Raw genomic sequence first — 22,206 nt, 5'->3', positions numbered from 1 at the left:
ACAAACCACACCCAGGCACGAAAGATATATAGCACCGTCCCTTTTCTTGTTTTGGAAACCTGTGGTCTCGATGTCCTGACAGGCCGGAGTTTTTGCAACCTCCACAAACACAACAATTTACCATGACGATGATAAATTGAAATACAAAAACAACTGATAACACACTGACTCACGGCCGCTCTTACTGAATACCAGCCAACTCTGCACTGAGCTGAGGCTGAGGCTCCCTGTCGTGACGTAAAATGAGGCGATGTTGAAAAAAGCAGTTTTTACGAGCAGTCAAAGAAACGCTCACTTTATCTACTAAATTAGTAGTGCCCTTATGTCGTTTTAAAACATTTTAAATCCTGCATTAACTTTTCATATGGTATTTTCATTCAAGGTTATATATTAATTTAGATTTATTTTTTTTACCTGCAATATGCTCTTTAAAGCTGCACTATGTAACTTTATTGTGTTCAAAATTTACAAGAGTACATCATGAATCCATTTTCCAAACCGTGTTTTTGTCTTATCCTGAATCACTACGGTACAGCTATAATAAGTGTTTATATTCGGACTATTTTAGACCGGTCGGGTGGCCACCGCTGCGGAGTAGCCCAGTACCTGCGTGACTCGTCATAGACATAAACAGAGAGAAGTAACGCCGGCTACAATGTTCTTCTGCAAGACGCATGCAGTTTTGTTTATTAACCACTAGAACGCCATATGTATAGTTACATACTGCAGCTTTAAAAAATAGCCACATGGGCTCAGGAGTACTTTGTAGAAAGATTGTCACTTAACAGTTGGCCGCAGCATCAAGAAATACAACTTAAATCTATGTTATGCCAAAAGAAAACTGTACATCAATTATATGCAGCGATGCCGCCAAGTTCTCTGGGCCCGAGCTGAATGAAACAATGAAAATGTGTGCTGTGGTCAGATGCAGGGTTCCAGACTGCAAACATTTTTTGAGAATGTGCGAGTTAAAATTTTATGTGGTCGCATGTGCGCGAGTGCATGGTCATGTACTCAGTTAAATTCACACATGCGCAACAGAACGCCGTTGTATCAGCAGCTGCTGCAGTCCGTATGTTCAAAATGAACGAGTACATCATGAATCCATTTTCCAAACCATGTTTCTGACATCCCGAATCACTACGGTACGCCTATAATAAGTTTTTATATTCTGACTATTTTATCCTGGGGTCGGCTCGGCTGCGGAGTTGCCCAGTGCCTGCGTGACTCGCCATAGACATTAACGGAGAGAAGTAGCTCCGGCTACAATGTTCTTCCGCAAGACACTTGCAGTTTATTTATTAACGAACGTACACGTCACGCGCATTGCACACTGATGGTGAAACGCGCCAATTAGGAATTAAGTCATAATAAGTGTAAGTTAAATGTACAGTGTACGACATGTAAAAAAGACAAGAGGCTAACAATGTCAAGATCAATATTTGTGTATCCTGACACGGTATTTGCACACTGAATCCGTTCCAGGAGCGGTGTGTAGCAGTGCAGAGATCGTTTACACACCGAGTCTATTTTTGCTGTGCTGCACGCGCTGAAATAAAGTGACAGTGCATAGTTCGTGGTCAAAATGAGCACAAATTGACATGACAATGAATTTCATCATAAATGCATTTAATTCAATAAAATGTAGTAATCTCACCATAAATGCATTTAATTAAATACTACTATTTTTCACAGTCATCTTTTTACTTTTTAATAGTTTTTTTGAGAATAGCTATTGCTAACATGAGGTCTTGTGTCACTGTCAGTCTTTTTACATCAGTGCAAAACTATGGTATGCAGATTAAGACCATTATTCATTAGCATGCATTGATGATTAATCCAGTGGCATGTAAAAAAAAAAAAAAAAAAAAAAGGTGCGACCAAATCATATGCTGGTGCGACCAACTGAGAAAGTTGGTAGCACCAGTGCAACCAGTGGAAAAGTTAGTCTGGAGCCCTGAGATGAGTCCACGTTTCAGCTTCTTTTTATGTAGGGACACACCAAACTGATGCCAAAAACTAGCGCTGATGAAAGCCAACTGTGTTGTCGCCTGGCGAAAAAAAGCTGTGCTCGAACACACTGAAAGGACTACAGCCGACTGTCAGCTAGCATGCGCGTTCTGCACCTGCGTGTAAAGGAGATATCGGTCTATTTCTGCAGATATATTCGTCTATATTCGTCATTGAAACCGGAAAACAGGGAAACCGACACTGCAGGCTGCAGATACACAAACCGTAAATAAAGCAGCGCGTGCCGTGCCGTTTTGAATATCAATCATGCTGATCACTTTCTATGTTCCACTCAGCTCATCATGTTATTATTAACATTTTCACCCAGGAACACTCAGGTAAGATGACGTAAATTAGAACATCCTTCTGTCTGTACTGTCTTGTCAACTTTGTTGTTTTGCTATTATTCCTGTGTACTGACTCATTCACTGAACTGAACAGCCAATCAGAGTTCTCTCTGTCACTGACGAAAAACTGACATTGAGTTCTCAGTCCCAAATACGAAAGGGACCATCCAGACTTTCATCAGCGACAGGTGCAAAAGCAAACATCTGTCATGGTATGGGGGTGCATCAGTACAAACAGCATGGGTGACTTGTGTGCATGTGTGAAGGCACCATTGACATGGAGACGTATGTTGGTATTGTACAGAGACAATATTGCTATCAAGACATTTTCCTGGGAAGCAAGACAATGCCAGGCCTCATTCTACACGTGCTACAACAGAATGGTTTCTCAGACACTCTACACCGTAAAGTGAATGTGCTCGACTGCCTGTCTACAGTCCAGATATGTCTCTTATAGCAAAACGTGCAATATTTTTTCAGTTTTATATCTTTTTTTATATATACATATCTTCCTCAAAAGTACTAAAGAATTGTTAAATAAAACTCTTTGAAATCATAATTAAAATCCTCATAATTATCATCTCTAGATATCTCTGGTGTGTGTTTGCATTTGGCACGATTTACCTTCCGTATCAGTGGGGTTGAAGCCACAGATATCACAGATGCAGCGCACCCACTTGTTCATCTCCTCTTCAGTGTCTGCCACCAGGTAAAAGATCCGATCGATAGTCTTGATGTCAAAGATGAAGCTGTGCTCCAGGTCCTTCTTGTTGAAGGTAAGACCGGCGTCCACCTGCTCGCACAGGTTCAGATCGATCACGCGGATGGGCTTCTTGGCATGGTCATTCTTGTAATATTCCAGCACGTCTGGGTCTCCTGTCAGCCTCCCACTGCGCAGAACAAACCATCGCTTCTTCCATGCCTGAAAGGAGAGAGGAGAACCATTTCAATTACGCTGCATGTACTACCATGTCTGGATGGAGAAGCCATTAAATGATTCTCCTGACCAATTTCACTAATATGTACCATTGAGGCAAGTCAGTTCAATCGACAGCCATCTTGGTAACGTTTCAGATAAAATAGTCTGCTAAATCCATAACTGTAAATCAAAAAGGCTATTTTAAGTCATAACTTTTATTTTACCATGGTCATATTGAACATTGTGATTTTTCCCACTCTTTTGTTTTGTTTCCTCCTCATACTATCCATACATGTATCAAACAGATCAACAGGAAGGAGTTTATAGACTGTTTAACACATCCACCATCTACAAACAGTTCTTCAGACTGGTCTCTCTAGAATAAGCATGTTGTTGTGCAAATGTATTATATGAGAACTGTACCAAATGAACACCAACTAACTGCAGGAAAAGCATTGTGAGATGTTTCAGTCCTAAAAGTCATTATAGGTCTTTTTGTGACACCTGATCCTGTTGATCTAGCCGCATGCAGTGGCGACCGTGGGATCTGACCGACTCAGTCTGGCAAGAATCCACACAAAACTCTGCCTGGAGATACTGGCTAAACTCTCTGGAGACACATTTTAATATAACACCACACAAAAGCTTGCAAAGCATTTATGCTAAAAGAGGAAATTGACAATTACAGCTTAAATATGCATTTAAGCAATGCTAAAATGTTTTTTTCCCCTCATTTTAAATGATGGGAAAATGCAAATGCATGTTTTACATAAAAAACAGAGTTCAAATTGTCACGGATTGTGAAAAGGTGATGGGGTCTTTGAGAACTAGCCTACATGAATCCATCTATCAGATGGGTGGATGTAAAACATGGTGGAAACAAAACATAGGAGGGCAACATTATGTGAAAATGAAAAGAACCACAAGAATGAGAGGTTAAATTCATCAGGTGGAGGGAATAAAGGAAGTGTAAAAAGACATCGATTCACATAAAGATGGATAGAATAAATAATTATGCTGTATGGATCAGCCAGGAGAAAAAGTTAGATAAAGTTAAAAAATAATATTAATAAATTATTAATAAAATACTACTCTACTTACACATTGAGTAATTTCGGTCAAGTCCTTTCAGTCAAATAAATAAGTAATTGATTAGCCTATATATATATATATATATATATATATATATATATATATATATAACAATCAATTACGTATTATAATCACTTATGTAATATTATATATATATTACAAGAAATTAATCAAAAATAATGGCATCACATTACAACATGTCAGCTGTATAGAGATTTAGATGAGTACATTTAAAGTAAAGTACATTTAATTATTACAAATGACAGTCAAAGGAGCAAAAGAAAATCAGTTCAAAAAGTGTTGTAACTAGTTAATCAATTAGTGGTGCAGAAAAGGTTAATTACTTGTGCACAATCCTAGTATATCTACTACAATATAAGAAAAAGTTTGAAATACATGAAAAAAGTTTTTCTTAGATATGCCCTTAAACGTCAACAGACCACACTGTCTTAAACAAGATAAAAAAAATTTTACCCGGAGAAAGAATAGGCTAATTCACTGGCTTCTGTGATTAAGCCGCCAGACTGCCAGGAATGCTCAATCTGTGATGTTGTTTATTTTTTACCATCAGGTTTGGAGGGGATTAACAATGCTGTACTTTACCCCCTCTCTCACAACCTCTCAGCTGTTTTTCCATCCACAGGGTTCTCTTTGTTAGAGAGCCAAGCTCTGGCCCTCTGGATATCACCCCACTGCACGGCAACAGCCCCGCCACGTCAAACCAAACACACACACAACATGACACTCAACAACTGATCAGCATGATAGACCTAATTGTGTGACGTGACCTAAATTTTCCAGTGAAGTATCATCCGAGCACTATGTCACCCATATTAAGTTAAGTTTGGAAAGCTCAACAGTCTCAGGCTGAGACTGTTTCACACTGCAGAACACTCTTATTGTTTAATCCTGATTCGATATTGCAATCAAAGGAAAAAACGTGACAGAAGGAGTGTGACAGAACAAGTCATATAATTAACATCTTTAGCTTTGTTCCTCTACTGAAGTTAAACCAACACAAAGGCCCCGCTTCAAAACAAAGCACTCACAGCTCAAATTACACAGATAGTGTGTGCATGTGTATGTTTACTAGCAGAAGAGAGCCCCGGCTAACCTGTCACATGGATCATCTTACGTGGGTACAGCGACACAAGCGGAACACAAGATCTTCCAGAGAACTGTGTCAGTGAACCGTGAACATTCAGCAGAACCAGAGTCAAACAAGAAGAACACTGATAAGTTTAAAACCAACTAAATAAGACAGAAAATGCAATACATCAATAAAATACTAATTTAAGTGTCAGTTAAATGATTTTTGGAACAAAATCTTTTTTCTTTTTTTTTTTAAATCTACTTGAAACATTATTAAAACATCATAAATTCAATTCATCCATACAATGGCTTGAATACAACTTTTATGATGAACAACTTTCATTTAAATTCCTTTGAATATTTCTATGTGGCATTTCTATGTGGTAAAAAGTAAAAAGAAAAAAAATCAAGGTGGTGTCAAGAACTGTCATGATACCATAACTCATCAAAAGAATGAGAATCTCAATAGCATAATCTTCTTGTTATTATTTCTTTGAAAAAATACAAGCAGTGAAACAGTTATGATAATATTATACTAATTTTAACATTTGGAAAACATTGGTTGCACCACATAACTTTGATTTGGAGGACAAATGTACAGAAAAATGCAGGCAAAATAAAACAGGAAATGACATAGAGGACATATGGAGGACCCCTGCAGAGTGCCAAGGTCAGTAAGCGTCTTAAAATATCTGATAATTCAACCTCCTTATGACATAGCAAGCTTGGTTGTGAAATGTCAAGTGGTACAATCCTCTAAAAAAATTAATTAATATATCATTCTTACACTGAAAAGTTGAAAAATGGTTTTGAAAATGTAAATAACATTTAGGGAACATTTTTATAATTGTACCTTTATAGTTACACCACATGACATTTACTGAGTCATTCAATTCAAATATTTAATCGAAAAATGGTATAAAAGTTTTTCATAATTTGAAACCAACATGAATACAAGTATTACTTGGCACATTCATTTTAAACTAGATTTGTATATTTAAATATCATTGTTGAATATTGGACAATCTTATAACTGACCCCTAAAAAAACGTCAACTTTACTCTGTCCAGACCAGGGTAAATTTAAAAATAAATACAAGTATAAGAATAGATTTAAACAGTTACTTCTGGCAGCTGCAGAGAAATCTGAAGGGGATAGAAATATCAGCCTTGTTTCATTTCGGTGGAGAAATGTCTTCATTTTTGGAGGAAAGTGGCCAAGTTGAGTGAGCCATAAACACCACTCTTCCATTTGTGCAATAACTCTATCTCATTCTCTCTCTCACTTTAACGACGCAGGTCTCTAGCCAACATACTCGCCTTTGTCAGTAAAGTAAGATGTCCTCATTTCAGACAATAACACTCCCACATGACACCAATCCAGCCATGCTACTTTGGTGATATGTCAATCCTACCTTGAGTCCCGGCTCCTGAATGCAGTGCAGGGAGCGTAGTGTTTAGCCACCAGTTGTGAGTGCCTGTTCCATATTGTTTAATGTCAGAAAGCCAGCAGAACCACATAAACCCAGACTCTCAGATGAAGACTGATCTAAGGAGGAGCGCACACGTGAGATGCTCTGTTTCCCAAAGAACAACAGGGCGGCCACAGCTGGCCACCTTTAAATCCTGAAGACATCCAAATTGACCCTTTTGTACTATTCCCTTACACTTCTACTGAGTTTCAAGCGCGGGTCATTTAGTCCTCTTCTCGAAAGTCCTTCAGCTCCAAGAGAAGTAAAATGAATGTGTTTGTGTATAAGGAGGGAGAGGGAGTGAGTACAGGGTGGGACGAAATTGAAGAGGCCCCTCCAAGTGTGGCAGCAGCTGTCTGCCTCAAACACACACACACACACACACATGCGCAAGTGTGATGCATACAGAGGCATAGGGCCACAGTGTCACTGTCTTGACTTAACAGAGATGCCATTGAGGGCCAAACTATAGGGGAATGCCATCCGAACTGAATCACTCACTGGTCAGTCTCTCTGCGGATAATTGACGTAATCAGGCGCAGAAACCGCACAGGAACAGAAATAAATAATGTTTCGAAAAAATGGCAAGCAATGCGAGACCACAAGCTGCTGTGGTAGCAAAACGGCACAACTCGCATAGACCGTGAATGCATCAGCAATCATTTCTCACATGCCTGAAATTCTAAGTGGATTACCCTGCACTGCATTTTAGATGAGGTGCAAAATCAGATTGGGCTTTCTAAAGCATGTAGACATGCAAAGTGTTTGTGCTTCTTCACTCCACAACAACCTCTCCTACAGTTCTCATCATTGGGATTGAAAAGTATTACATGTCTCTCTGGAATAGCCTACGTGGTTTTGACTGGTCATTTGCAGCATTGAGTGGTCAAAAATGTTTGCAGAATAGATCAAATGTGTCTTTGACTGTTGTTTATTAATGCAAGAAAATGAAAACATCACTCAGAAACAACAAACAAAATAGAAGAGGCCATGTTACACTGTAGATAAATATGTCCATAAAACAAGTAACTTGGACTGCAGATTAGTAAAGATATATCACAATCACAACCCAGGTTCATTGGAAATATGTTCCTGTGATGACACAACTGCAAAATGATATTACATTGCTTTATGCACCTTTTGCAACACTTTCAACGTGAAATGGCCAGTAAGTGTATGGTGCTAATAGTGTGTTAATGAATTTGAATCTGGCAACATTTCATTATGTTGGTTGTTGTACGTACCGTGACAGTTCGTAAAGGAAATGTCTTTTGAGAGGCACAAAAAGTTAATGCTCTTTTGCGTTTTAAAATAACGTACCACCTACACTAAAGATAAAGGCTAGTATTAGCAAAAGCAAATGTGAGATAAAAACGCATTTGCTGAAGTAACCATGGAATTTTAGCTTGCGTCTACGAGTCTTTTAGTAGATCATGTAGTCATGATTTGTTTCATGGGACTGGTACCAATTGCAATGCTGTCCCAGGTAAGCTAGCAAGCAAGTTTACTATGTTAGAAAAAGCCATACATATGGATTGATGAAAGTATTAGTTTACAAATCATGTATTCAAATACAAAAGCATTTTGAGGTTGTAGCAAACTATTATGCAAAGAACCAAGCAAAAATAAACCGTTATCAAGATATAATCTGCCCCTATATTCATAATTTGTATGGAAAGTAATAAAGGCCTATTGTTTTACTGCCTCTAGTGTTTCATACAGATGGAAACTGCAGTCAAATGTAAAGGTATGCTTTTGATATGAGTTTTGCAAAAATGTAGGCAGAGGTACATATTTCTAATGAGCCTAGATGGTTTAATCAGGTTTAGGCAAAATTCAGAATGTGACAATCAGCTTACTTTGCATTTTAAGTTTTTTAACTCAATTAAAACTCAATCCAGAAAACATCACCGACCAGTATGTTGAGATGGTTCAGTATTCTAGCTAACAAATTAGATCAGTGGTCTCTAAGGAGACCAGAGCTGCAGAGTGTGTGAGAACTGACAGTTGGATCATTTGTAAGTGTGAGATCGTTCCGAGACGGAATAACCGTGACATGCTCGCATCTGCCTGCCAAAGCCACTCCATACTGACTGTACAGTAATGAGCGCCGCACGCCGTGTGTGTGCTCAAAACACTCATAGACCCATGGTGTGCACTTTACAGGGGAGCTATGAGAAATGCAAAAGTTACATGCTGAGAAATATAAATTCTGCTAAAGCAGACTTAAAATCATCTTTGATTAATAATACTAACATTTTTAATTTAGAAAAACACATAATTATAATATTGTTGTTTGATTTGTGGATTTTGTTTAACAACTATTCAAACACTTGATACTTATGAACCTACTATTAAGTCACTTAAGTAATCAATGGGGCTGCACAATTAATCCAATAAATGAGGTTACAGCTATAAATACGTTAAATTATAATATAATTATATAATATGTAAATTATCTGTAGTGAGCCACCCATCCAATAATCGCAAAGAGCTTTGTGCTTTTTACTTCTGATAAGAAACAAAGTCTCAGCTTTCAGATTCGGTGTATTTTATCACAACACTCAAACAAAAAATGGCGTTTTTGTTCTCTTAAATGTGATGTGACAGATCAATGTAGCACCTCAGTTCAAGCGCAAGTTTTTTCACTTTATTTTCACTTTAATACAAGTTATAGCATGAAAAAACATGCATGAACATCAAAAGGTATTGAAAGATAAAGTACAACTTAACGAAATCTATCATGTCTCATGCAATCGCTCAATCTGTTTCAACTGCGAAAGACGTCAATAAAACAGCTTGTGAACAATGTCACTTAATGTTGCATTTACCCGAGGAAAGTTATCCAATGTTCACAGTTCGTTAGCTAGCTATAAAAAACACTAGAGAAGAGCTTATTTGCTGTTAATTATATATGCATGTTTGAATAAATTTGTTTATGAAAACTACCTTAAGTGCAGTACAACTGAGTTGTATACAAACATTTCAGTTTTTCAGTATAAATATATCTGAAAATAAATATAATACTTTGGGCTCTGGTCTTAATTTTAACTTCTAATGTTATAGTAATGCACCAAATGAGATGGAACAGATTTTTTTTCGTTAAGAGGCAGAAATCATTCTGAATAATCGGCTATCTGTATTGGCGGATACATTTAGCATCGGAGCATCTTTAAAGAGTAACTAAACCCCTGGTCAGAGCCTGACTCCACCCACTGGCAATATTTGAAAAAAATGCTGGAAAAGTGAAGCGGAGATATGGGGGATGAACGGATACTCTATCCTGATCGTTTTCAATACTCGCAATTCCAACTCCTGATTTGCTACAGTGTTTTTGACGAAACAAGATGGTTTTTATACTGCCATGGACGTGGTAGCTCGTACCAAGGGCGTGGTGAGCTGAAACCTGCTTACGTCAGCTCTCACCGCTACCGTCACGAACTACCGCAAACATCCAATAGGAAAATTCAACTGCAGTAGCCACCGTTCAACCTGAAGAGGGCAGCATTAACTTTTACCATATATTGTAGAATTAAAACACTTTATACCCAAATGTCAAAAAAGTTACTCGAATCAATGAACAGCACTAATAAAGCCCCAGTCTTACAGATCATTAATTAAAAAAAGTTGGTTTAGTGTTTAGTTACCCTTTAATCAATATTTAACTTTTTTCCTTGGTCACGCTTTTATGAGACTGAATCTAACCAGACCAACTCTCTTTTTTTTACCAGACATGAGGAAACAGCCCTGTGTGTTTGGGTTTAAAGGCTATTAACCCGACGGGATGACGGCTAAGTGTATAATAATAGAACTAGCCTGTCCAGACCTGAACACATGAAGACACACATGTGGGCACCTCCCCCTCACCATCTAATAGCTATTAGCATGACATCATCCTCTCAAGTCTCATTCCCATCCATCTCCTCATGCTACAGCCCTGTCTTTAGGTCATTCTGTACACAGTAACCAGGATCGTCAGTGCTAACCAAGCCACATGCAAAGGAGATTCCTTTATTGGATTTTGACTGGCAGAACAAAGGTGATTTTGTACTCATTAAACACCAATGTAATCTAACAGGACAACATCACATGAGTGACCTCCAGCAGATACAATGACGTATATGTGCGGTTAATATTGGCAGTGGCGTGTGGTCAGGGTGTCGGCTTGTGGGATTTTGTTAACATGATGGTTACGACCTGTACTCAAACCTGGACCTCTTTACAGACAGATGTGGGAGATAAGAGGAAGTGTAGGGTATTAGGTTGGTCACAGAAATAAAAAGGTATGAGAGCATGTGCAAGTATGCATGTCGCAGTTGAAATTCTCCAGCGTAAAGAGGGGTGTGTCGGGATGCCTTTCTGCCGAGAACACGCTGTCAGATACATGTCAGGGCAAAGCCCAGGTTGGGTCACACCTGCCACTTGTTTGTTCACCATCCAACTCTCTCTCTCTCTCACTTTGTGTTTTACTAGTGACACCATGAAACTAGAAAACAGCCTGGATTCCTAATTCTATAATGATGCTGTAGAATATTCTATAGAGGGAATGCATTGACGTCACTTTCCCGCCGGAACACACCCCCCTCAGCCGGACTGAGTGGCAAAAGAGCTGCAGGTTGACTGGATTCAATTGGTGAAACTGTGAAAACGCGAGTAAAACAAACTATTATCAGTTTAAAGACTTGATATAGTGTTCCTTACAACTTACCAAAGATCCAATGATCCATGGATATTGAAATGCTAGTGATACGTGTTTCCTGACATTTATATGTGCCTGATTTCGACGCAGGGGAAATACATAAAGCAAATTTGCCAGTTAACGCTTTACATAAATACAATATAGGTAGGTCTAAATCCAGGTGATCACTCATATCAATGTTATATACCATCATATCGTCTAGCCCTAAAACTTGTGTAGTTTTTGTCAGTGTTTATTTAAAACCTCAGATTAAGCTTAATAAGCAGACAACGCACGTGGTCATGTAAACGCGGAAAGCCGTTTTCTTTTATCGGAGTATGGTCATAAACAGCTTAACCATTAACCGGTCGACACAGGTAGTTTTTTTGGCTCTTACTCCAATTTCGCACGGCATGTAAACACATTAACCTGCTTTCTGTCGGCTTATTGAAGTGCGCATGTGTGAAATGTGACAGGAACGCATCCTTAGTGCAGATTTAAGCACATCCAGACAGAGCGAACGTTTGGCAGGAAAGGAAGAAGGAAGCAGTCACGACGGTGACGTCACCCGCATTCCCTCTATTTTGAAGCTCTATGAGGATGCTTCAGATGTGTATTAGAAAGGAACCTTCAGTTAATGTTCCTTTCTTATTTCCCTATTAGTAAAAATAACCTGACAGGCTTCACTAATACTAGTACTCAGCTCTCAAGGTGCCTGCAAGTATATAAGGTTTTAATGTTGAGAGCTGTGTTAACCCATCTGACTTTTAACATTTCCTTAAGCCCCGTTCACACCGCCAGGGACTTTGGAGCTGTGTGTCACTAATGTCTGTGAAGACGCTTGTGGGCGTTCCCAGTGCTGTCGCTCTAATGCTATTGGTAGACTGCACGTCTGCCCATTTCTTTAGAAAATGCGATGTAAAACGCTAAATGCATTAAATCATTAACTAGATTAACAACTGATCAATAAACGAATTAAACTCACTCATACTGTCAAAAACGACTAAAACACTATTCGAATTTAACAAATAATAAATGTCCTTGTCCCTAAAATTAAAAGAAAACTGTTATATTAACTACAATTAACAACACGAACTATCAACGTATGAATCAAACTCACCAAGACTGCCGACAGTTTCTTTTACACACTTAATTTTATTATATCCATATATTTTGGTTAGTCAAATCATAAAACAGTGAAATTGCTCCGGAACTCTGTCCAGTCTCGAAATTCGCAGCTCATTTGCATAAAGTTGACATTTCTGAGCTTTTGTTGAGTGTCTCGTGAAGCTTGACACTTCTACATTCTGTCGCCAACGGTCAGTGTCGCCAGCCCTCCATTGCAACTGAATAAGATAATTTCGGTGTGGCGCTGAGTGTAGCTGGCGGGACTTTATGGACGATCAATTGAATAGGTAAAGCGTCAGATTTGTTTTGACTACAATGTTGTGATATAAAACATATCCACACTGTTAGAAAATGCGGAAAAAAAATCATCATTAACACCACAGGCTGGCATTAAACTGGTTTACACAGAATCATGTCTTTGACTGTAACATTTGCCTTCCAGAACTAGTCTTTCTTGCTCTGTGATCTCAGATGCATCGTATTGGAATAAGAACAGTGCAAAACAAACTTTGTGCTTGAAAGCCCTTTGCTGGCCTCAGCATTAATGGTTTTCCTAATGTCTTTCTAAAACTAACCACATGACTCCAACTTGCTAGCACTTAAAAACATGACAGAAATAAACAACAACTTGTAAAGCAAAGTTTGTCAAGACAAACCTTCCAATGATGGCATGACAGGGATGTTAGTCTGAAGGGATGTAGACCCTGTCAGAGTACTGTAAGGCAGTTTTAAGATAGATGGAAGCCTTCTTAGTCAGAAAAGCCTGCAGTCTGTTTGGTGAACACAACTTCAAATCTCTAGGAGGAAGTAACCAGACAGAAGCACACAAATGTAATGTTTTGGTTTCTTCGAATGCATATATATATATATATAAATTCTGTTGTACAACCAATTATAAGCATACAAATGTCAAAGACTAAAACCCTGAAAGGGCCTTAGTAAAGCAAGTGGTCAGCACTTCTCTTAGACTTAAGGACTGAAAGCAGCTCACACTTGCCAGTGGCACATTGCTTCTGCATTTCTCCATCCAAAACTAAAAACACAAGAAAAGAGAACTGAGAGGAGCAGATTCTACTTCTCATTTCTCCCATTTTCCACACATGGTTTCAAATCAGAACACACACAATTTGGGCCAACAATCTGAAACTTAACTATGTCTGTTACAGAAAACTATAACTTTTATCAAAGACACAATGATTTATGTAAATGTGTTTGTAACATTTGGAAAACCAAAATGCTAAAGAACCATACGTTTTTTTGGTTTTTTTTTGTCACACTAGAGTCTCAATTCACAATATTGTTTTGAACTGCACTATGTTTGCAAAATGCTTTTGTTATCAATGTGAAAACCCTAGAAGCTATTTACCACCACCACATATACTCTCACTGGCCACTGGGTTGGACCTCCTTTTGCCTTTAGGGCTGCCTTAATTCTTCATGGCATATACAGATTCAGCAAGATTCTGGAAACATTCTTCAGAGATTTTGGTCCATATTGACATGATAGCCATCACTCAGTTGTTCCAGATTTGTCGGCTGCAGATCCATGACGCGAATCTCCCATTCCAGCAAATCCCAAAGGTGCTCTATTGGATTGAGATCTGGTGACTGTGGAGGCCATTTGAGTAGTGAACTCACTGTCCTGTGCAAGAAACAAGTTTGGGATGACTTGAGCATTGTGACATGGTGCATTATCTTGCTGGAAGTAGCTATCAGAAGATGTGTACACTGCAGTCATAAAGGGATGGACATGGTCAGCAACAACACTTGTTTAAACAATGCTCAATTGGTACTAAGGGGCCCAAAAGTGCAGAGAAAACATCCCCCACACCATTACACCACCACCAGCAGCCTGAACCGTTGATACAAGGCAGGATGTTTACGACGAATTCTGACCCTACCATCTGAATGTTGCTGCAGAAATCGAGACTCATCAGACCAGGCAAACATTTTTTCCAATCTTTTATTGTCCTATTTTGGTGAGCCCATGCAAATTGTAGTTTCCTGTTCTTTCTTAACTGACAGGAGTGACACCCGGTGTGGTCTTCTGCTGCTGTAGCCCATCTGCTTCAAGGTCCGATGTGCTGTGCATTCAGAGATGCTCTTCTACATACCTTGGTCGGTTGTAACGAGTGGTTATTTGAGTTACTGTTGCCTTTCCATCAGCTCGAACCAGTCTGGCCATTCTCCTCTGACCTCTAGCATCAACAAGGCATTTTCTGCCGCTCACTGGATATTTTCTTTTTCAGACCTTTCTCTAAAAACCCTAGAGATGGTTGTGTGTAAAAATCTCAGTAGATCAGCAGTTTCTGAAATACTCAGACCAGCCCGTCTGGCACCAACAACTATGCCGCATTCAAAGTCACTTAAATCCCCTTTCTTCCCCATTTTGATGCTCAGAACCTCAGCAGATCATCTTGACCATGTCTACATGCCTAAATGCATTGAGTTGCTGTGATTGGCTGATTAGATATTTGCATTAACGAGTAGCTGAGCAGGTGTACCTTATTAAGTGGCCAGTGAGTAATTAATACAAATTTATTTCCATATTGTGCTCACCTCAAACTCAACCATACCAGATTCTTATATAAAAACAGACTCAACTGTAGTTGATAGGTGTTCACCAAATATTGGACGGCTATTCACCTAAACAAATCAACGCAAATAAATGGTCAAATATTTTGCTTTACCATAAAGACCTGGAGATTCTTTAAAGGACAGGGAACAGTAGGGATAGTTAAACCAAAGTAATATTTGCCCTTGCGCATTCCAAACTTTTATTCATATTAGAAAAATAAATGAAGATATTTTTAATGAAACCTTTTTTGGGGGAAAAAATAATCTGTCCATTCACTCAAAATGTATTAAACGAAAACTAAAAGTTATACATTTTCAAAAAGACATTATGGTGAGAAACCGCAATGTGCTGCATAACTTTTTTTAAAGGTCCATAAGAACCAGTAAAGCATTGGACAGATATAAAATTGAAAATAAATTGGTCACTATCCTAAAACACAAAATACTCTAAAATAATAAACTGCAGCTACTGACCAGAAAGGCAGTCAAATTAATGTATTCTAGCTTTATTGTAAAAGCATTAAGGAAATGTTTATTTTAAATGAGTTTAATATTGTATAACAGTTCTGGGGTATCTCCAAAGCATTCTGAACATCAGACCCAACCCCATTCCACATTACAACCATGCAAATCATTCTAAAGTCCCCTAGGGTGTAGAGGAACAATGCAGTTCTTGAAAGAGTTTCACTCTGGAGCGTCAAGAGTTTTTGGCTACCCTGGCCTCACTAACGTGCCACATGAAGAGAGGAAGACTAGAAGGAGGGGAAGCTACAAAGACCTTCTGTTTTGTTCCAATAGTTCTGTAAAATCTTTGTCCGTGAGAAAAAAAATAATCTCTGGGATACAGCTGTGGCTATTTTAACGTCCGCACTTGTGTGTCAAACAGATGCACCATTAATGACAGGTACTTATGCGTGCTTTGCCCTTATATTGTCACGTTAGTACATCATCATCACTGTCATCGTCGTTTATGGCATGGACGAGGACCACCCTTGTCTTGCGCCCTTGAGATGGCTTGAAAAACCAATGTTCTGAAAAGCACCGCTGGCTTTGCAGAGTAAATAGCTGAGTAGACTCTTCTGATAAAGACTTACACAGTATCAATGAAGCAGAAAGAACAGTTCTCAAGGTCTTTCTTGCTGCATTCCAACCAATAAAATCACCTGACATTTCAATCTTCATTTTGCTCGATGTTTTTTTTTTTTTTACAGCTAAACCTGAAACAACAACCAACACTGAGTCATTCCATTTTTTACCCAATGATCAAACAGCAGCCTGGTCAGTCTTACCCATGCTTATTTTGAATGCCAAGAGGTGGTTCAAGCTGAAAAAATGTGGCTGCACTGGCCCCTAAATCCTGCTGGTCTTAAAGACCAGGAGGTAGGATAATGTCCAAACCACGCAAGGTTTTTAAAACAACTTCATGAATTGCAACTGAATTGCATGAAACTAATCTGTAACTATTATAGTAAATGAAACGGTTTACACTGGAAGCAGATGTGGTGATGCAAAACACATTCATTTGTTGGATATCCCGTTCAAATGTAAGAAACACTACCATTCAAAAGTCTATAAGATTTATTTGTTTAAGAAGTCTCTTATCAAAATTTATTTAATCAAAAATACAGTCAAAACAGAAATAAAACAGTGTGGAAAATAATACAAAATCAAAATAAGTTTTCTATTATAATATATTTAAAAAAGTAATTTATTCCTGAGTTTCCTGTGATGGCAAAGTCCTTCAGAAATAATCATGATACATTTTTTCAAGATTCATTCTATATAAAATTCAATATAAAAGCATTTATTTCAATTAGAATATCAGTAAATGTATGGAGTCTTCATTGTAATTTTTTTTTAATTCAATTTCATGTATCCTTTCTGGATAAAAGTATTAATTTCTTTCAAATTTTACGTACCACACGGTAGTGTCACATTTGTAACTAGCTTCAGCCACTATTATTATATTTAGAAGAAGCATCATAAATTTAAATAGATTGCTATGAAATATATGTTAACTTAATAAAATAATGTCTGACTGTTGCAGCTAAAGTTAGTAATGGCATGAAGACATCGAATTACTTTAAATGCTAAAAGGTGTAAATTTATTTTCATTGTTTTATTAACAAATATCATATGTTAATTCACCGCTTGAATTGTATTAGTTTACAAGCCGACTTCAATTATTTGGAATGTTCAAATGTTTTCAAGACTCTGGAGCAAAAACTTGATGCAGCAGTTTTTGTGTGTGTATGCAGGTAATGCAGTAACATAGTCAGTTACATCATCGTTCAGCTCTCAACTTAAGCCAGTGGAACTGTGGGATGATTCTGTTACTGTGTTTTTTTCTTTTTCTCAGCAGGACTCCTTAACTTTATATAAACTAAAGAATTTTTCAGAAGTGACATCTTTTCCGATTCCTTCTGTCCAAGTACTTTGCTAGATATTTTGTTCTGTCTAATCCACCAAGCTTCCAATAAGCTGTTAGAAATTGTTGTGTCATATTCATACACCAACCAGGTTGTCCTTAATGCAGCATGGCAACATTGCAGGGCTTTTACACAAGCAAGCCGCCAAAAGCAAGACTGCATGGCGCTAAATGTGCGAAACCGTAGCCCTAAAAAAACTCTTCCTGGGTCAACTCAGACCTTAAGACAATTAACAGGCAGTGAGCTTACCTTTCAAACACAGTTTTCAACGGCAGTCAGGGCAGAGCTGAGAGGGATGTGTCTGTTATGTGTAGCACGAGTGAGTCTTTATCAAAAATACCAGTCTTTTACATGGAACTCTGAAGGGACCTCTCCCACCTCTAACTTCCTGTGTATGGCTAATCAGGCCCTCCCAGAACGCCTTAAAACCACGACCACTAAATCAGAGAGGCTAGGGTGGACTGAAGGCAGACGCGGAGAAAGGGTTGTGTGCACAAACACAAACTAATGCTGACAGAACACTTCAGAAAGAAAAAGAAACCAAAACATATTCTTGAACTTTTCTGAAGTGTCCTAGAGTCAGAAAACTCCAGATAAAAATGACTTCAAGATTAGTTCAGCCTAAAATAAAAATGGTGTCATCATGTACTCATGACCCTTATGTGGATCTAAAACTGACTTTTTTTTTTAGGTCGACAGATTGATCGCTTTGACGATTAATCTGCACTGATAACCGATTGCTAAAACAATCGGTTATTGGCAAAAATGTGTTATGTTGGTTTTCATTCAGTATCCATTTTACAATCTATCGGTTGATTAATCGGTTATCGGAGCAGCATGGTCCAACCTAGTAATCGATAAAATTCCCTATCGGGTCGACCTCTACCCACTACAATACAATGAAAATGAATGGGGACTGGGACTGTAAAGCTCTAAAATGATAAAGCACTATAAAAGTATTATATAAACAGTCTTTATGGCATCTTTATTAAATATACCACATCCTCTGAAGCTGTATAGTTGCTTCGTGTGAGGAAAAGACCAAAATGTGTTACTCAAAGTTGTAATTCACTGAAAAACTTACAGCAAATTAGAAATGATGTGGTTATGACTATGGCATTTGGTTTCAAGACATGCAAAAACCAGTGAAGTTTGGCATCAAATACTGTCAACATGACATTTTTATAATCAATAACATTTATGCAGTCAATTTCAGAGTTGGTGGAGGTTATCAGCATTACCGAAATACATTACCAAAATACATTGCATGGTTTAAAAGACTTGGAATATAATGCATTAGTCATATGGAAAAACTTTTCACTTTCATAATATGGAAAAGTGCCTTTGTGTTCCATGGAAAAAGTTATACAGGTTTAGAATGACATGAAGGTGAGTCAACGGACAGAATTTCATTTTGGGGTGAAGCATTCCTAAGTAATCTTTTATACAAAAAAATGGCATGTGTTATCAAGAATGAAATGCCTATACTTGACAAACCACAACAATTTAAAATATTTGCATCCATTGAATTGAAGGAGGGTGCTTTATTCCAGTAATATATTTAAAAGCATAGCATTCTGAAGCACTCAAGCTCTGCCCCCTGAGCAGCTCACCAGCCCATTACAATCTAATGTTTTCCAGGCCTGTGTAATCTAATCGAATGCGAGAGTGACCCGCCGAAATGAAGCTATATCACACAGTGATTCTCTTAGCTGCACAAAAAGAGCAGACCATTTAGAAGAACAGCTTTAGAGAGATTTATAAAGCACCTGACATATTATGAGGTCACCTGCTAAATAACTTTTCATGGGTGCAGCAATAAGGGTGTCTCATGTTTTAGAAATCTCCACATTCATCCTACAATTGTTATATACAAAAAAAAAAAGAAATCAATGGTCAACTAAATGGAAAAAGAAAAGTGCATCTCCTTTTTTATGCAAATTCCCATCATTATCTTAAGTGTGCAGGAATATATTCATTGCCGCTGTCTTGAACCTTTTATTTTAAAAGCAATCACTAGGACGGAAGATGTTAGAGACCGTACAGGCTCAGCCAATATGGCTGCACTCACCTGTGACTAATAAGAAAGGTGCGCCTACATATTGCTTCAGTCGTGTGCGAAATCCCAAACTCTTATTTTCCATAAACTCTTATTTTCCATGGAACATTTATGTGAATCACGAGATAGAACGTCCAACCTCAAACTTTAATGCCTTCTCTCACCTACTTTTTTTTTTTGGAAATATTTTCACACAGTTGAGCAAAAGCATGGTTTGTTTTCTATCAACACCTGACAAAATTGTGCAAAAAAACATGTGCTTACATTTTTTTCTGCAGAAACAATATGCTTTGCACAAACAAAAAAAGAAGTGAGCTATAACCTAACATGAAGTTTGGACTGCTTTGTTCTGAAATGCTTTATTCTGCAATCCACTTTCAGTATTTGTGGTCTGGAAGACATGAAAGTATAAGGTACAGCAGAAGAGAGGATGGAATAAAACACTGTGTTCTTGGATAAATTCCTCAGTCTCCCTTGTCTTCATGCTCTATGACCTGGACTCTAAAAGCAGCAAGCTCAAAGTATTGTGGGAGATCTGGGAGGAAATCTGAAATCCCCCTCTGTGTCAGGACATTATGTGAGAGAAAGAGAAACAGAGAAAGTTAAAAAAGATAGTCAGTATGTAAGAAGGGATGGGCCTGTTGTCCCAACCTTGATTCAAATAACCTTGGGAATGATTCAGGCAGCTGTGCAGTCCTGCCCTCACATAAAAAAATACCATGATTGAGAATGGGTGTTCTATGAAGCCAAGCCCTTAGTAAGGTCATCCAGAGAGTTAACATGCTAGTCCTTAACCCACAAACACTTTTGAATCAAGCCTATCATAACAACCCTAAAACTATAAGTTCAATCCAGTCCAGAAGGTACAAAAGGTAAAACGTAAATTTGAAATTGTACAAAAACTGAATACGCACTTGAACATAACATCAGGTACAGCTATCAATACAGATTTCCTGGTTCAATTCCGATTAAATCAAGGATGGGATTTGATTTTGTTTTCGGGAATTGATTGGATCTTGGATCATTGTCCTTCACTATTACTGTGGTCTCATGTGAGACAGGTTGTCCCGCCCTCACACCGGTAAAGATTAGGGGTCAGGGGAAAAAATGTATTCACATACACTACCGTTCAAAAGTTTGGGGTGGGTACGATTTTAAATACTTTTAAAAGAATTCTCTTCTGCTAACCATGGCTGCGCTTATTTGATTAAAAATACAACAAAAATCAGTTATAGTATTAAATATTATTCCAGTGTAAATCAGCTGTTTTCTGTGTGAATATATAGTAAAGTGTAATTTATTCCTGTGATCAAAGCTGAATTTTCAGCATCACCAGTGTCAGTGTCTTCAGTGTCAAATGATCCTTCACAAATCAGTATAATATGAGGATTTGATGCTCAAGAAACATTTATTATTATTATCAATGTTGAAACAGTTGTTGGTCTGTCAGTTGTACAGTTTTTTTGTTTGTTTTTAGGATTCTTTGATGAATAGGAAGTTCAAAAGAACAGCATTTGTTTAAAATAGAATCTTTTGTAACATTATAAATGTCTTTACTGTCCTTGATAAATAAAAGTATTGATTTCTTTCCTCCAAAAAATAAAAATAAAATTCTCACTGACCCCAAACTTTTGAACGGTAGTGTATGAATTGCGATTCTATCTTCTGATTCAAATTGATTCACAGTTCACACATTTCAAAAAATCGATTTTCTACATTTCTGATAATAACCTGATGTTGTCGGAAAAAAGGAGGCGGCAGTCCACTCCGAGAGCAGTGTTGCACCAGTGTTCTACAATGGAAGAGAGTGAAAGTGTGTCGTCGTCCATCTTTTTTACAGTCTATGATCCCAATAATAAGACCATCTCTGGTGCAAAAGATGAGCGTGTGCTAACGCCGTGAGAGACGAATAAAAGAGGCTGAGTGCCAGCAGTGTCTCAGTCTCCACCGGGCTACAGTAAAATAACACTATTGCAAGGTGTGCATAATTTAAATTACTTTATTAAATAACTCCCAACCAATTGGCACTAACAGTAAGTTTGCATACTGCTGCTCTCCTTCTACTCTCTTATGAACTCTTCCCTCTCTTCATTAAAGCTCTAGGTGAAGGGTTGCCAGATATCACAAAAAAAGCAAAACAATAAGCAGAGCAGACATGGCAAAACTGTACCGGGGATCAAATATAAACAATATAACAAGATTCCTAATATCCTACACAATATGAATAAAAAAGTTAAATGTAAGATATTATAAATTGATTGATGAAGTAAAATGAGATTGAATTATACAAATAAATTAACAGTTTAAATCACACCTGAGCTGTATTTAATATCAATCAATTGGGGGCACATATTTTCTTATATATAAGGAGGGGGGTTTCAAGGACAAAAGGTTGTGAGCCACT

At 37.9% G+C, this 22,206-nt stretch overlaps 1 protein-coding gene across 11 annotated transcripts in view; it reads right to left on the bottom strand.

The window, feature by feature from the left end:
- The window catches only part of gab1 (GRB2-associated binding protein 1), an 87,991-nt gene that overhangs the window by 33,613 nt on the left and 32,172 nt on the right, over positions 1 to 22,206 (bottom strand). For 8 of the 11 annotated variants that reach the window (XM_056271728.1, XM_056271729.1, XM_056271730.1 and 5 more), the window contains exon 2: positions 2,982 to 3,279. In XM_056271728.1, the coding sequence (XP_056127703.1) occupies positions 2,982 to 3,279 (298 nt within the window). Of the gene's footprint in view, positions 1 to 2,981; positions 3,280 to 5,482; positions 5,507 to 6,874; positions 7,210 to 17,992; positions 18,141 to 22,206 lie in introns of those variants that run through there. The other 3 variants (XM_056271736.1, XM_056271735.1, XM_056271737.1) reach the window with 3 other exon arrangements.

This window comes from Rhinichthys klamathensis, unplaced genomic scaffold (genome assembly GCF_029890125.1).
Source record: "Rhinichthys klamathensis goyatoka isolate OS25496 unplaced genomic scaffold, OSU_Roscu_1.1 h1tg000325l_1, whole genome shotgun sequence".
In the NCBI taxonomy this organism is placed as follows: Eukaryota; Metazoa; Chordata; class Actinopteri; order Cypriniformes; family Leuciscidae; genus Rhinichthys; species Rhinichthys klamathensis.
The sequence above is the reverse complement of the archived record's forward strand: the minus strand, read 5'-3'. Positions and strand labels throughout refer to the sequence as shown.